The sequence below is a fragment of the Carcharhinus amblyrhynchos genome, chromosome 3 (assembly GCF_965287045.1).
Source record: "Carcharhinus amblyrhynchos chromosome 3, sCarAmb.v2.hapA, whole genome shotgun sequence".
Classification (NCBI taxonomy): Eukaryota; Metazoa; Chordata; class Chondrichthyes; order Carcharhiniformes; family Carcharhinidae; genus Carcharhinus; species Carcharhinus amblyrhynchos.
In genome coordinates, this window is record NC_137326.1 from 40,369,484 (window position 1) to 40,384,747 (window position 15,264).

The following is a 15,264-nucleotide window of genomic DNA, read 5'->3' on the forward strand; positions in this document are numbered from 1 at the left end:
GGATGCACTGAAGGTTGGGGCAGAGGTGCAATGGGGAAGGATCACTATCTAAGACCTTTCAGCCACAGTGAATTGAGGAGAGTGAACTGTACAGAATCCCCTTGGGCTGTGTGACTCACGTTGAATGTCTACAGTAACTATTACATGTGTATGGCACAACTGTATCGAAACACCTCAGTGCAACTTGACCTACATTAAATACCAATATTTAAATACCACTGCACCATTTGTAATGACCATTTTGAAATGTCTGTAATGTTTCTTTGACTGTATCGAAGCACCTCAGAGTGTAACAAGATGCTTGTAGAAAACCTGAATATCACGAGTGTATGTGATGACTACTTTGAAATATCTGTAATGTTCTTCCAATTATTTTACAAATAAAGTATATTTTTGCAAAAAAAAGTTTTCTACATGCATATTCCACTCTGAGGTGCATCAGTAGTCAATAAAATATTACAGACATTTCAAAATGGTCATTACAAATGGTATTTAAGTTGTCTGCATAGATCAGGTTGCACGCTGAGGTACTTCAATACAATTATGATATATGTAATATTTACTGCTTACATTCATTACGAGTCATTCAGCCCGAAGGGGTTCTATACAATTCCCCTCCCTTCAGCTCACTATGGCTGAAATGTCTTCGCCTGCGACCTTTTCCCATTGTGCCTTCACAGCAGCTGCCCCGAGCTTTAGTGGATTCCTCAGCACCAATGTGTCGCCAATTTAAATACCATTGCACTTTCTGTGGTGACCATTTTGAAATGTCTGTAATGTTCATTTAATTGTACTGAAGCACCTCAATATGCAACATGATCTGTACAAAGAAAATGAATATTATTCTATTGTGATAGCCATTTTGAAACACTTGTAATGTTTTTTCCAGATATTTTATGAATAAAGAATTTTTTCACAAAAACCCTCCTCACTATTCAGCATATGAACTGAGATTAGCACATAAACGGGATAGATGAATAGTCAGAACAGGTCCCACCTACTGGTAAACTGAAAGCCAAAATATGGCAGGCGCTGGAAATCAGAAACAAAACCTAGAAAACTGCTGTGGCAATATGCTTGTCTAAGCAACTTTTAACTTTTCAAAAGTGAACAACAGTGCAAAAGATGAAAATGAGATGGCTGAAAATAATGGCACATTGCAGCATGCGTGGGCAGGTTACACAATGTAAACAGCACATTCATTGCAGGTGCACAGAGGTAGGAATTTTTAATTCCTCCAACCCCAATCAGTCAAAACTTACACTACCCTGACCACACATGATCTGTCAAACGTACTATACCACTAATTCTGACCTGAAGCATCTCTGAATAAACGTTCCCTCACAGTAGACATGCTAAAAGGCTCATTTTGATCTTGAACTTCTTCAAAGTGTGAGGCAATGCCAACAGCACACATGAAACTTCAGGCATGTTTGTACAACTGTCCGTTCTTTTCTTAATTCCATCTCAATTTACCTATCCATCCATTTTAAAGGCTGTTTATTTACTTTATAGATTATTTGGGGGCAGATACCTAAATTGTATAGATTTTTAAAATGCTGCGCTTTCTCATCTGAAATTGCATGCATAACTAGTACAGAAGTAAAATATTGCGATTGCTTTGAAATTTGAAGTAATAGCAGAAATCGCTGAAAATGCAGGTCAAATGTAAAGTTAACGTTTCCGTTCAATGGCCTGTCTTCAGATCAACTCGTTTCTCTCTACAGATACAGCCTGATCCATTCTGTATTTCTAGCCTTTTCTGTTTTTATTTCATGCATGATTGTTTCTCAGATAATTTCTTTTAGTTCGCTGTTTATTCCTCAAAAACTTTGTTTTTAAAATTTGATATTGCCCTGCTTACTGCTGTTGCTTTCCAGATAATGTTATCAGTTAATCTCTAATCCCTGGAGGTTTAACTGCTATTTTATGGATGGAACCTGACTAATAGTCAGATTTAGATGCGAATTATCTACAGTAGAATCCTTGTCACCTAAGCGTCAAAAAGCAATCTTTTACCATCTAATTCTAATTCCACTGCCTTGCTTCCAATAACGAATTCCCAATTTAAGGTGGCCTCATTAAAATCAAACATTATCCCAATATTAATTCTACTTCATTAGTTAATTGCCCATTGTATTGCTTACAGCCCACACCTTCATATTTTGTGTTTTCCCCAGGATATTACTTCACCCTCCTAAATCTCTCATCTTTTTCCTCAATGCATAACCATGGTTTCTCTCATCTTTCCTAAATAACTGGGAACATCTGGAATACTCAATATTAAATTAATTCCTATTTTATCAATTAAGTTCTAGTATTTCTGATGCAGCATTTGCCTCCAATTCAAGCATGTTGTCAGAAATATTTCTGGCATTTTAGATTAAAGTAGCACATTTATTTAGTCACTATATAGTTGCAATGAATGCATGGTTTACATTGCGTAAGGTGCCCACGCATGCTGCAGTGCCGTTAGTTTCAGCCATCTCATTTTCACCAACTTCAAAGTTCAATTGCTCCATTTCACCAATCTTACAGTCAAGAAGAATAAAACTGGCACAGCTGCACGTAGATATGAACTCTTACTGTTTTGTCCCATTCTTATTGTGCTTGAGTGTATATTTTTCTCCAAATGTTATAAAAGTACATAAAATATTCAATTATATCATCATACACATTCCCACTCAGTGCAAATCATGGAGGGAGTGGTTGGACACTTTTTTTAGATTGTGTTCTCAAATAGAAAAGATCACTCAGTTTTTGGAACAGTGAAATTGCATTTTATGTATAGCATTAAAAACAATAGATGAGGCCCTCCTTTTGAAATGTTAATGTTCAGCTTTACAATGGCTACATGTTTTAAAAATACATCTGCAATTGTCAACTGCATTTTCAAATGAACTTTCACTAAGAAATCCATGAATGAAACATCGAGAAAATGTCAAAGAAATTGAGTGCACAATTCTTTCCATGTGTGGGATTTTGATGATGTTACAAACCACAGGTCCAAAACTTAAAATTTCAGTTAAGGAGCATTTAAACATTGAGCTCAAATTGTATCAGTTGAATACTGTCAGATCTCTATTAAAATTGTCTGTTTTTTCTTCGTACAAAATAATCACATAAGGTTAAAAGTGAATCTATTTGCAATGGTAAGAGCCAAGTTACCCAATGACAAAGCTCCATAACGGTAAAGTACTGAACAAGTTTTTGAAGTTTAATATTTATTAGTGTCACAAAGTAGGCTTACACTAACACTGCCACACTGCTCTGCCTGTTCAGGTACTCTGAAGGAAAATTTTGCATGGTAAAGCATCTATCCAGCATGTCTTTCAGACTGTGGGAAGAAACCAGAGCATCCAGAGAAAACCCACACAGACACAGGGAGAACATGCACAGCCAGTGACAGGAGTGGGAATTGAATGTGGGTTCCTGGCACTATGAGGCAGCAATGCTAATCACTGTGCTGCCTGAGTGTACATTCTGTCACAACACTGCCCGCAATACTTCATCAAAGTTTTAACTGTGCAACTGTTTTTGGTGATGCAAAATATAAATTACTTCTATATTATAGATGTTGACTTTTCTAATGACAAGTCATATTTATTATCATGCATTTAGGCTTTAGCTAGTATGTAGAAATAATTTCCAAGAATGATTCCAAGGCTGAAGGAGTGGTACGTGGATACGTGTTTCTACTTGTTAAAGAGAAGGTTGAGATGGGATTTGAGTGTGTTTAAAATCAAGAGGGGTTTAAATAGAGTTGGATACTACCAACTGGCAGAACGGTCAAGAGCCAAAAAACAAAGATTTTTGACAAGAAAACCACAAAATCAGAAAAAGCACAGAAGGTCATTTGGCCTATCAATCCATGCTGACTCTCTATAGGACAATCCAATCAGTCCCATTCTCCTGGTCTTCTTAAAGTTGAGTTCTGTCAAGTATCCATCCAATTTTATTTTTTCATTCTTCATTGATTTCACTTCCACCACCCTGGTAGGTAGCAAGGATGTAGGTGAGTGGCACTATAGAGAAAGATACAGCAGCCAAATTTCCTCCTCCTGCCTTGTAACCACTCCACGATGCAACAATCGATTTACAGGCATATTAACAGCCTATTGAAGATTCATGTGAATGAACAGTGAAAAGCAATCAATGGAATGGGTTGAATTATTTACTTAATGCATGAGGATTAAAAAAAATTCACAAAGTAACGTGACATCTACAATGTCAATTTAAGAGCCACTCCCTCTAATTACTGACCCAGAGAAAAACAGGAAGGAGGCAGTGATTAGCACTGCCACCTCATAGAGCCAGGACCCAGGTTCAATTACCGCCTCAGGTCACTGTGTGGAGTTTGCACATTCTCCCCGTGTCTGCATGGGTTTCCTCACAGTGCTCCGGTTTCCTCCCACTGTCCAAACACACGCGGGTTATGTTGACTGGCTATGCTAAATTGCCCCTTAGTGTCAGGGGGAGAGCTAGGGTAAATAAGCGGGATTACAGGGAAAGGGCCTGGGTGGGATCGTGGTCGGTGCAGACTCGATGAGCCGAATGGCCTCCTTCTGCACAGCACGTATTCTATGATTCTCCAAAATTATTCTGCTCGAATCTAAGGCAGTGAAGACAGAAAATCATTAACAGGATAAAAGAAAAACAATATAACTGATTACTTGGATCGCACTTGAGTGACCATGAACACTCTGCCACACTCTCCCAATCTCACTTACCCTCATTCCCTCCCCCTCACACTCCTCCTGTACCCACTCCCCCCCCCCCCTCCTTCACTCCCCGCCCCTCCCTCACTATCTTCTGCCAATCACTGTACCTTGCTCATATCCCGGTGTTATGGTGTCAGCCCAGGCGACCCCCTCATCCTCCTGGATGTCTAACACTCTGTCGATGGATTTCTGAGCCTGGGACAGCGCCTGTTTGGCGAAGCTCGATAGATGTGAGGCATTGAACCAGCTCATCCTGGGAACAGGCGCCGAGGCCTTAGCAACACACAGGCCAGGCCACAGCCGATCGTCTCTCTGTAACGAACAGCCCCCGCCGCTCAATCAGAGCCCGGCCTGATGCTCCCTAACTCGTAGTTTAAGAGAAACGGCCGGGGCTCTGGCCTTTTCCCGATCTCGCCTCAGTCAGTCCGACACTTCCACGTAGCAGCAAACAGCCCGCAGTGAGCTCACCTCCCGGCAGGCACCGCGCCCAGCCTGCCCCGCTCTCCCGGCAGGCACCGCGCCCAGCCTGCCCCGCTCTCCCGGCAGGCACCGCGCCCAGCCTGCCCCGCTCTCCCGGCAGGCACCGCGCCCAGCCTGCCCCGCTCTCCCGGCAGGCACCGCGCCCAGCCTGCCCCGCTCTCCCGGCAGGCACCGCGCCCAGCCTGCCCCGCACTCCCGGCAGGCATCGCGCCAGGTCAGCCGCACAACTCCCGACCTGGATCCTTTATGTGAGGAATACTATATAAATGCAAAGTATTTCTGTTTCAAAGCCTTGCAGGTTACTAAAGATGAAACAGTCCAATTTCCTGCAAAAGTAAGAAGTTGCCATGTATACTTATTGGCAAAATCTGTGCTCCTATTTTATCCACTTCCTGAATTTTTTTTAAACATCTGCAATAAACTCATCCAGTAATGCTACCTATGCGCTGCGTTGTTCATGGTGTATACACCTATTGGCGGTAATGGAATGGTAAAGACTAAATAACACAATGAATCACTTGTGAGGCGAGAAAGAAGATTGAAGTTAAATCTATGTGGAAAAGAATCCTATTAAGAGAGTTACAGGTTATATATGTTTTATTTTCATGATCTAAGGATGTCCCAAATGTTTCACTACCAACAGAATACATTTGAAGCTGTGGTCACTGTTGTAATATAAGTATGATGTGGAGATGCCGGGGTTGGACTGGGGTGAGTACCAGTAAAAATTCTCACAACACATCAGGTGAGTGGGAGTTGTGTTCACAAACAGGGCTGTTGGAATAATCGTCCTGCCCTGTTTGTGAACACAATTCCCACTCACCTGATGAAGGGGCAGTGCTCCAAAAGCTTGTGGCTTGTGCTACCAAATAAACCTGTTGGCCTTTAGCCTGGTGTTGTAAGACTTTTTACTGTAATATAAGTATACGTTGCAACCAATGCACACAAAGCAAAGTCCCTATTGGAACAATTAAGTAAATGAATATTGTACATCATTGCATTAGTATTTTAAATCATGGTTACCTTTGTTGAGTTTAGATGTTGATAAGGCTCCTGGGACAGCTATCATGATCTTCTACTATGGTGTTGAAGCAGAAAGATCATGTAAACACCGCAGTTAAGGTTCCCTTACATGTTACTCAACATTCTGACCTGAACAAAGCTACCATTCCTTCATTATTATAAAATGGAAATCCAGGAACTCCCTACTTAACAATATTGTGGACACACATCACCTGCCCAAGGTCTGTAATAGTTCGGACAGAAGTCAAAATGTCACCTTTAGAGGGCCATTTTGAATTGGCAAAATCTGTGCTCCTATTTTATTGTCCACTTCCTGAGAGCATCTTTAAAAAATATTTGCAGTAAACTCATCTGGCAGTGCTTTCTATGGGCTGTGTAGTTCATGGTGTATATGCTTATTGATGGTGCATAGAATGGTAAAGACTAAATTACACAATCAGTCACATGTGAGTTAAGAAAGAAGATTGAAGCCAAACCTATTGTGCATTGTGTCTTCCTTTGTGAAGATGATTCTATTAAGAAGGTCGCAGGTTACATGTGAGGATATTTGCTGCGATCAGTAATTCCCAAGTTGCTGCTCTTCTGGCATTATGTTTAAATGCAATTCAATGTACCAAATTTTAAAAGGCCTACAATGATGTCTAACAATTATCATGTCATAATATTTAACCTGTATCTACCAGTAATTGATATGTTAGTTTGACAAAAGGGATATCTTGCATATGGAAGACAGCAAAGAGTGGACAGGATTATAGGAAGCCAGCAAATATTGAATGCAGTGGGTAAAATGCACAAATAATGATACTTCAAATTGATGTTCAGAGGCAAAGCATCCTTCATATCACTGGTGTAATTTATATTTCCAAATCAGCCAAAGCACTGTTTGACATACAACATTTTATACTTTTTTCATTTCAATGTTTTGTTGATGTAATGTTCATTTATCAAATTAATTTAAGAAAACAAATTGACGGGATGTGTGGAAACATATGCCATATCGCTCAACCTGATGTCCAGCTTTGGGTATGGATGCATTAAACCGTCAGTAGACTCTCAATATGCAAATATCAAGGTTCTATCTGTGTCCACAGCCTCTTACTGGCCAGTTATCACTTACAGAAAGATCAGAGAGTGGGCAGGTGGACATGGAAATTTAGTGTGGAACTGTTGACCCCAGAGAACCTTGAGGAAGTTGAAAGGGATTACAAAGGTTGGAGAACTGTGAAACCTCTCTTTGAGTCTCCATCACCCTGGTGGGACATGAGCAAGGTAAACATTTGGTTGGATTTATTATTGTCACGTGCATCGGGAAAAGTAGTGTTCTTTCTGCACTACACAGACAAAACATACCATTCATAGAGTACATAGGGGAGAAGGAAAGGAGAGAGTGCAGAATGTAGTGTTACAGTCATAGCTAGGGTGTAGAGAAAGATCAATTTAATATGACGTAGGTCCATTCAAAAGTCTGATGACAGCAGGGAAGAAGCTGTTCTTGAGTTGGTTGGTACGTGATCTCAGACTTGGTATCTTTTTCCTGATGGAAGAAGACGGAAGAGAGTATGTCCTGGATGCATGGGATCCTTGATTAGGCTGGCTGCTTTTCTGAGGCAAAGGGAAGTATAGGCAGAGTCAACGGATGGGAGACTTGTTTGCATGATTGACTGGACTACTCACATCAAGAGGTTCTCATCCTCAAAGGTGTTTAGAAGGTGAAGGAGGGGTGGGGGGGAAACATGTTCCAGCTGCAGTCAATGGGGGTTGATGTCAAGGAGGTGAAGAGAGCCAGTAAGCCTGGCTCTTTGCCTCGGAGGCCTCCAAGGTCATCTTCCTGCTTAGATTCCATGGAGCAGTTGAAATGCGATTAGCAGCCTGATGGAAGAAGTAAAGTCATCGCAGTCTAACATTCTGAGGATCAGTAAATCCTTTTATACTGGACTGAATGATCTGAAACCCACACACAGCACCAGCTCCCTGTCCTTAATGGAGATATTAGACAACGGTAAGTGGGAGATTCTGGACACAGCTGACAAAGGATGCCAAGTCCTTTGAGACGAGCAAAACTCCCAGAAGCAGACTGTCAGCAGAGTAAGTGCAACCTGTAACCTGTGTGGTGGGGCTGCCACTGCACAAAACAAGGTTGAAAGCCTATCTCTGTTATGCCCAAAAGGGACACGTGGAAGGAATGGCAATGGGGACCTGACCCTCTCCTCTCCAAGACCTCTGTATTAAAACAGGAGAAAGGACAGGGAGAGGGAGAAGGAGAAGGAAATAGATTGTGCAGCAAGCTGCCAGTTGTCAACACTATATTACATCCTGAATTAGCTGGTCCACAGAATCCATGGAGGAAGAATAAGCAGAGGAAACACGAGGTGGGATGGGTGGAGGGGAGGAGAGAGCGGTAGAAGGGGAACAAACCACAGCCCAGGTAACTGACAAGGTGGGGGGAGGGGACGGGGGCGGTGGATTTCTTGAAGGAAAGAAGCTGCTACCAGTGGATAAAGAAGACCAGTTGAGAAAGTCACCACCACCAAAAAAAAACAGCAAAACACAAAATGAGTTGAAGGAGACCCCAACATTGAAAATCTGTGTAGAAACAGCAAAAAGATCCAGCCTTCATTCCTCTGTTTCAGTACGTTTTAATTGCTGGCAGCAAAAAAGTTGTAAAGTTGTAACGGCATCAGAACTACCAGTGATAAATTGAAAAATATGAAATCAGTTCAAGTGCAGATTTGTTTAAAAGAAAGCAAAAGTAGGAAATAAGACGATACAAACTCCTGAAAGTTATCAACAGGCTGCATCTCACTGTGTCAATGTAACTGTGTTCAAAGAGTTTTTATGTTACAATTCACAACTACTTTTAAAACAGCGTTAAATCGACAATGCTAGACTTCGTTCCAATAACTTTCTGAACTCTCTCTAGGCGGAACTACAACTCAGACAGACGGCCGCTTCCTTTAACCAGGCGGCATAAATTATATTAGCATACTGACAACACCTATTAACATTTCAGCATTCTAGCTGACAAAATAATCCTTAAACCTGTAGAATTACAAAGCAAATACTTTGACCACTGTGAAACTTAATTCCGGAGGATATTTTGCAAAACATTGCTAGGGATTGATTTTAATCAGCACAACTATGAATGGTATGTATCTGATGGACCATCATTCGACACTTTCAAGCTGTTAGCTTTGCGCAGTGGCAGTATCGTAGCTGATGAGGTTTAACCGAGGCGCGATTATTGCTTATTGAAAACTTTTCCCAATACCCCGCTATGACGACTTGAAATATAGTCGGCAATGGCAATTTTTGATAGTCTCTGCGGAGACTGTAGTAACGTATAAAAATAGATATACTTTTAGAAGTTAAACAACGGATTTGCCTAGGAGGTGATTAAGGGTATAGATATGGGTAGTATGACTAATGTAGTCTACATGGGCTTCAATGACGTTTTCGACAAGGTCCCATATGGATAAAGAATGTAAGCAAGCACCAATGGGATCCAGGAGGGGGGAGGTTGGGGGCGGATGGGAGGAGGTGAGGGTTACGGGGATGAGGGTTGTCTGACCTATCGTATCTACATTCGGAGCTTGGTGTCCGAGGGCATTGTGGAGCTCTTCCCTGCCTGGTAGGCACTGCAGAGCCTGGGGTGTATTACCGACCCCTTTAATCACATTTTACTTGGTGTTTTATGTTTTCTTTCTACTTTATCTTTTGTTTCGGGCGCTTCACTTTCTGGGGACCGCGACTTTTTGATTTGTCCCTCAGTTAATTTGATGTACTTTTTTTATTTATATCCAATTAAAATCCCATCGAAGTTCCTACCATTACAGATCCTAGCTGACAAAACAGGCTCCCTACTTTCTGCCTTGGGTTCGATCTACGAGATCCAAGCTGATAGTAACAGCATTGCACCCACTCCAGTGCTTGATCTAAGTTGCACCTGAGCCAAAAGGCCAAGATGGCATTTTAAAACACTGCTTCGGATGAAGCCTCAGTGTAACCTCATTGACTTCCAACAAGTGCAAGCTCAAAAACTACTCTTGATCTTAGCCAAAAGCGCGAGAAGCTTAATTGTTTTGCCAAAAAGATTGGTGGAACTGCAACTCAGCTCAGTCCAGACTGAGGTCCGCTTCCTTTAACCAGGGGCATAAGTAATATTAGCATTTTGACAACACAGATGAACATTTCAATATTCTGGCTGATAAAATAATCCTTAAACCTGCAGAATTACAAAGCAAATACTTTGACCATTGTGCAACTTAATTCCGGAGGATATTTTGCAAAACGTTGACAGGGATTGATTTTAATCAGCGCAACTATGAATGGTATGTATCTGATGGACCATTATTCAATACACTCAAATTGTTAGCTTTGCGCAGTGGCAGTATTGTAGCTGATGAGGTTTAACCAAGGCGCGATTATTGTTTATTGAAAACTTTTCCCAATACCCCGCTATGATGACTTGAAATATAGTCGGCAGTGGCAATTTTTGATAGTCTCTGCGGCGACTGTGTTGATGTGTAAAAGTAGATCTATCTTTTCGACAAGGTCCCATATGGATAAAGAACGTAAGCAAGCACCAATGGGATGGAGTCGGGGAGGACGGGGGCGAGGGTCGTCTGACCTGTTTGCCCCTCTCTCGCATCTACATTCGTAGCTGGGTGTCCCTGGAGATGGACCATGCGGTGTCCGAGGGCATTGTGAGCTCTTCCCTTCCTAGTAGGCACTGCAGAACCTGGGGTATTACCGACCGCTTTAATCACATTTTACTTTGATGTTTTATGATTTCTTTCTACGTTACCTTTTGTTTCCGGCGCTTCACTTCTTTCTGGGGACCGCCCCTTTTTGATTTGTCCCTCAGTTAATTTGATGTTTTCTTTATATTTATATCCAATCAAAATCCCACCAAAATTCCTACCAGACAGACATTACAGATCCAAGCTGACAAAACAGGCTCCCTACTTTCTGTCTTGGGCTCGATGTATGTGAACCAAGCTGATAGTAACAGGCATTGCACCCACTCCAGTGCTTGATCTAATTTGCACCTGAGCCAAAAGGCCAAGATGGCATTTTTAAAAATTGCTTCAGATGAAGCCTCAGTGTAACCTCATTGACTTTCTAGACCACGTTCTCTAATGTATAATCACCCGTATGGTCACTTTCACCACCAATCCATTGGCACAGTTTTCATAATCTATCAAAGTTGTGTTCCTTAAGAGAAATTTTGGTTTATTTCTAATGCAAAGACAATGACAATCAACATAGTTGTTTTAACATAATAAAAGTTAACATTAAAATCCAAACAAAAACCTCATTGACTTCCATCAAGTGCAAGCTCAAAAACTACTCTTGATCTTAGCCAAAAGCACCAGAAGCTTAATTGTTTTGCCAAAAAGATTGGTGAAACTACAACTCAGCTCAGTCCAGTCAGAGGTCCGCTTCCTTTAACCAGGCGGCATAAGTAATATTAGCAGGAGCAGGAGCACTCCCTCCAAGGCCAAAATATCCTTGCGTAAGTGCGGCGACCAAAACTGCACACAGTACTCCAGCTGCGGCCTCACCAGTGCCCTATACAGCTGCAGCAAGACCTCCCTACTTTTATATTCAATCCCCCTCGCTATGAAGGCCAGCATCCCATTTGCCTTCCTGACCACCTGCTGCACCTGCAGGCTGGGTTTTTGCGACTCATGCACAAGGACCCCGAGGTCCCTCTGCACCGTCGCATGCTGCAGTTTTTCGCCACGTAAGTAGTAGTCCTTCCTACTATTATTCCTACCAAAGTGGACAACCTAACATTTGCCAACATTAAATTCCATTTGCCAGTTCCTGGCCCATTCGCCCAGCCTATCTAGATCCTTCTGCAGACTCTCCACACCCTCCGCACAATTTGCCGTTCCACCAATCTTGGTGTCATCAGCAAATTTCGACACCATACACTCAGTTCCCTCCTCCAGATCATCTATATAAATGGTAAATAGCTGAGGCCCCAGCACCGACCCCTGGGGCACTCCACTAGTCACCAACCGCCAATCCGAATAGCACCCATTGACCCCCACTCTCTGCCTCCTATTTGACAGCCAATCCTCTATCCACGCTAACACCCTGCCCCCAACTCCATGCCCCCTGACCTTCTGCAATAACCTCTTGTGAGGCACCTTGTCAAATGCCTTCTGAAAATCAAGAAACACCACATCCACCGGCTCTCCTCTATCCACCGCCCTAGACACATCCTCATAGAACTCCAATAAATTCGTCAGACCGAGGCGCGATTATTGCTTATTGAAAACTTCTCCCAATACCCCGCTATGGCGACTTGAAATATAGTCGGCAATGGCAATTTTTGATAGTCTCTGCGGAGACCGTGTTGATGTGTAAAAAAGACCTATCTTTTGAAGTTAAACTCTTTTTTGTGTTTTTGAAGGGTTGTGTTAGTGACAAACTTGGTTTAATTTGCTGCGGAGTTGATTAAAGATATAGATGTGGGTAGTATGGTTAATGTAGTTGACACGGGCTTCAGTGACATTTTCGACAAGGTCTTATATAGGAGGCTGATAAGACATGTAAGTACCATTGGGATCCGGGGGAGGGAGTGAAGGTTGGAGGAGATGGGAGGTGGAGATGGGGTGAGAAGGAAGGGGAGAGGTGGGGTGAGAAGGAAGGGGAGAGGTGGGGTGAGAGAGGTGGGGTGAGGTGGGGTGAGAGAGGTGGGGTGAGAAGGAAGGGGAGAGGAGGGGTGAGAAGGAAGGGGAGAGGAGGGGGGAGGCATGGGAGGGGGAGTGAAGAGTGGAGGAGATGGGAGGTGGAGATGGGGTGAGAAGGGGGGAGGAGGAGGGAAGAGGGGAAGAAGGAAGGTGAGAGGAGGAAGAAAGGGAGAGGAGGAAGGAGGAGAGGGGGGAACAAGGAGGGGAGGGGAAGAGGAGGAGGAAGCTGGGAGGAGAGGGGTGTGAAGGAGAGGGGTGAGGAGGAGGGAGAAGAGGAGGGTGGGAGAAGGACAGATGTGAGGGGAAGAGGAAGGGGAAGAAGCAGAAGAGGGGGAGGAGGAGGGTGGGGGAAGAGGGGTGAGGAGGAGGGCGGGGGAGGAGGATGGGGGAAGGGGTGGAAGGGAGGTGAGGGTCATCTGACCTGACTGTCTGCCCCTCTGCCGCAGCTGGGAGAGGGAACATGCAGTGTCTGAGGGCACTGTGAAGCCCTGACATGCCCACTGGACACTGCAGAGCCTGGGGTGTATTACCGACCCCTTTAATCACATTTTACTTTAATGTTTTACGTTTTCTTTCGACTTTACGTTGTGTTTCCGGTGCTTCACTTCTTTTGGGGGACTGCCCCCTTTTGATTTGTCCCTCAGTTAATTTTTATTTATATCCAAACAAAATCCCATCAAAGTTCCTACCAGTTAGACATTACAAACCCAAGCTGACAAAACAGGCTCCCTACTTTCTGTCTTGGGCTCGATCTACGTGATCCAAGCTGTTAGTAACAGGCATTGCACCCACTCCAGTGCTTGATCTAATTTGCACCTGAGCCAAAAGGCCAAGATGACATTTAAAAAAAAAATGCTTCAAATGAAGCCTCGGTGTAACCTCATTGACTTCCATCAAGTGCAAGCTCAAAAACTACTCTTGATCTTAGCCAAAAGCGCGAGAAGCTTAATTGTTTTGCCAAAAAGATTGGTGGAACTGCAACTCAGCTCAGTCCAGTCAGAGGTCAGCTTCCTTTAACAGGCGGCATAAATAGTATTAGCATTTTGACAACGCCTATTAACATTTCAATAATGCTTAAACCTGCAGAATTACAAAGTAAATACTTTGACCATTGTGCAACTTAATTCCGGAGGATATTTTGCAAAACATTGCTAGGGATTGATTTTAATCAGTACAACTATGAATGGTATATATCTGATGGACCATCATTCAACACTGTCAAATTGTTAGTTTTGCACAGTGGCAGTATTGTAGCTGATGAGGTTTGACCGTGGTGTGATTATCAACTGCTGCTGGAAGGTCATCAACTCGATGAAGGATGCACTTTGGTCTGCCCGCGACTTGCAGATCCTCCATTTGAAAGAACTGTCCTCGACTGATTGTTGCAGACTGGCACATTCCAAGGTCCAGGACTACGTGCTGAAGCTTGGGGTAGCCGCCACAAAAGCACAATGGGGAAAGGCCATACTATAAGGCCTTTTAATGGAGGCAGACCGAGGGCCCGGGGACTGCAGAACACCCTCAACCTGCGTAACTGTGTGCCAATCTGAGCAATAATGGCACACAATAATTTTTGAGGCATGTATATAGTTTTAAGTATTGAAATGAAATAACTGTAATCTGTATAGAACTGTAAAAATGTTTCATTCTGCACTGTTTGCAATTTATAGACATGTAGACTTGCAATGCTGTAATTGAGATTTTTATGAATAAAGTATATTTTCGGCAAAAAAACGAGGCTTGATTATTGCTTATTGGAAACTTTTTCCCAATACCCCGCTGTGGTGACTTGAAATATAGTCAGCAATGGCAATTTTTGGTAGTCTCTGCGGAGACTATGTTAATGAATAAAAATAGATCTATCTTTCGAAGTTTAACCTTTTTGTGTTTTTTGAGGGCTATGTTAGTGACAAATTTGGTTCAATTTGCTGAGGAGGTGACTAAGGCTATAGATGTGGGCAGTGTGGTGAATAGGTCCAATATGGGAGGCTGATGAAAAAATAAGCATCCATGGGAACCGGGAGGAGGGGAGAGGGTGGGGTGGGGTGGGGTGGGGTGGGGTGAGGTGGGGTGGGGAGGAGGTGGAAGGGGAGGGGGAGGAGTAAGTGGAGGGGGAAGGGGAGGAGGGAGTGGAGGGGAAGGTAAGGAGGGAGTGGAGGGGAGGAGGGAGTGGAGGGGGAAGGGGAGGAGGGAGTGGAGAGGGAGGAGGGAGTAGAGGGGAAGGGGAGGAGGGAGTTGAGGGGGGAGTGGAGGGGGGAAGGGGAGGAGGGAGTGGAGTAGGGAAGGGGAGGAGGGAGTGGAGGGGGAGGAGGGTGGAGGGGAGGAGGAGGGAGTGG

The 15,264-nt window shown here is 43.3% G+C and overlaps 1 protein-coding gene, 3 non-coding genes and 1 pseudogene across 4 annotated transcripts in view; 4 read left to right on the plus strand and 1 right to left on the minus strand.

Annotated features, from left to right (window-relative positions):
- The window catches only part of tmf1 (TATA element modulatory factor 1), a 50,027-nt gene extending 44,821 nt beyond the window's left edge, over nt 1-5,206 (minus strand). The window contains exon 1 of the mRNA XM_080183400.1: nt 4,829-5,206. Coding sequence (XP_080039526.1) covers nt 4,829-4,973 — 145 coding nt within the window. The 5' untranslated portion in view covers nt 4,974-5,206. The remainder of the gene's footprint in view (nt 1-4,828) is intronic.
- Nucleotides 5,207-9,411: 4,205 nt separating this feature from the next.
- Nucleotides 9,412-9,552, plus strand: LOC145341623 (U4 spliceosomal RNA). The gene has a single exon (XR_013886393.1). It is a non-coding gene; the product is annotated as a U4 spliceosomal RNA (small nuclear RNA).
- Nucleotides 9,553-10,594: 1,042 nt separating this feature from the next.
- Nucleotides 10,595-10,735, plus strand: LOC145341624 (U4 spliceosomal RNA). Its single transcript, XR_013886394.1, has one exon. It is a non-coding gene; the product is annotated as a U4 spliceosomal RNA (small nuclear RNA).
- A 1,719-nt stretch (nt 10,736-12,454) lies between these two features.
- On the plus strand, nt 12,455-12,586 carry LOC145341626 (U4 spliceosomal RNA; annotated as a pseudogene).
- Nucleotides 12,587-14,627: 2,041 nt separating this feature from the next.
- Nucleotides 14,628-14,763, plus strand: LOC145341627 (U4 spliceosomal RNA). Its single transcript, XR_013886396.1, has one exon. It is a non-coding gene; the product is annotated as a U4 spliceosomal RNA (small nuclear RNA).
- The last annotated feature ends 501 nt before the right edge of the window (nt 14,764-15,264 follow it).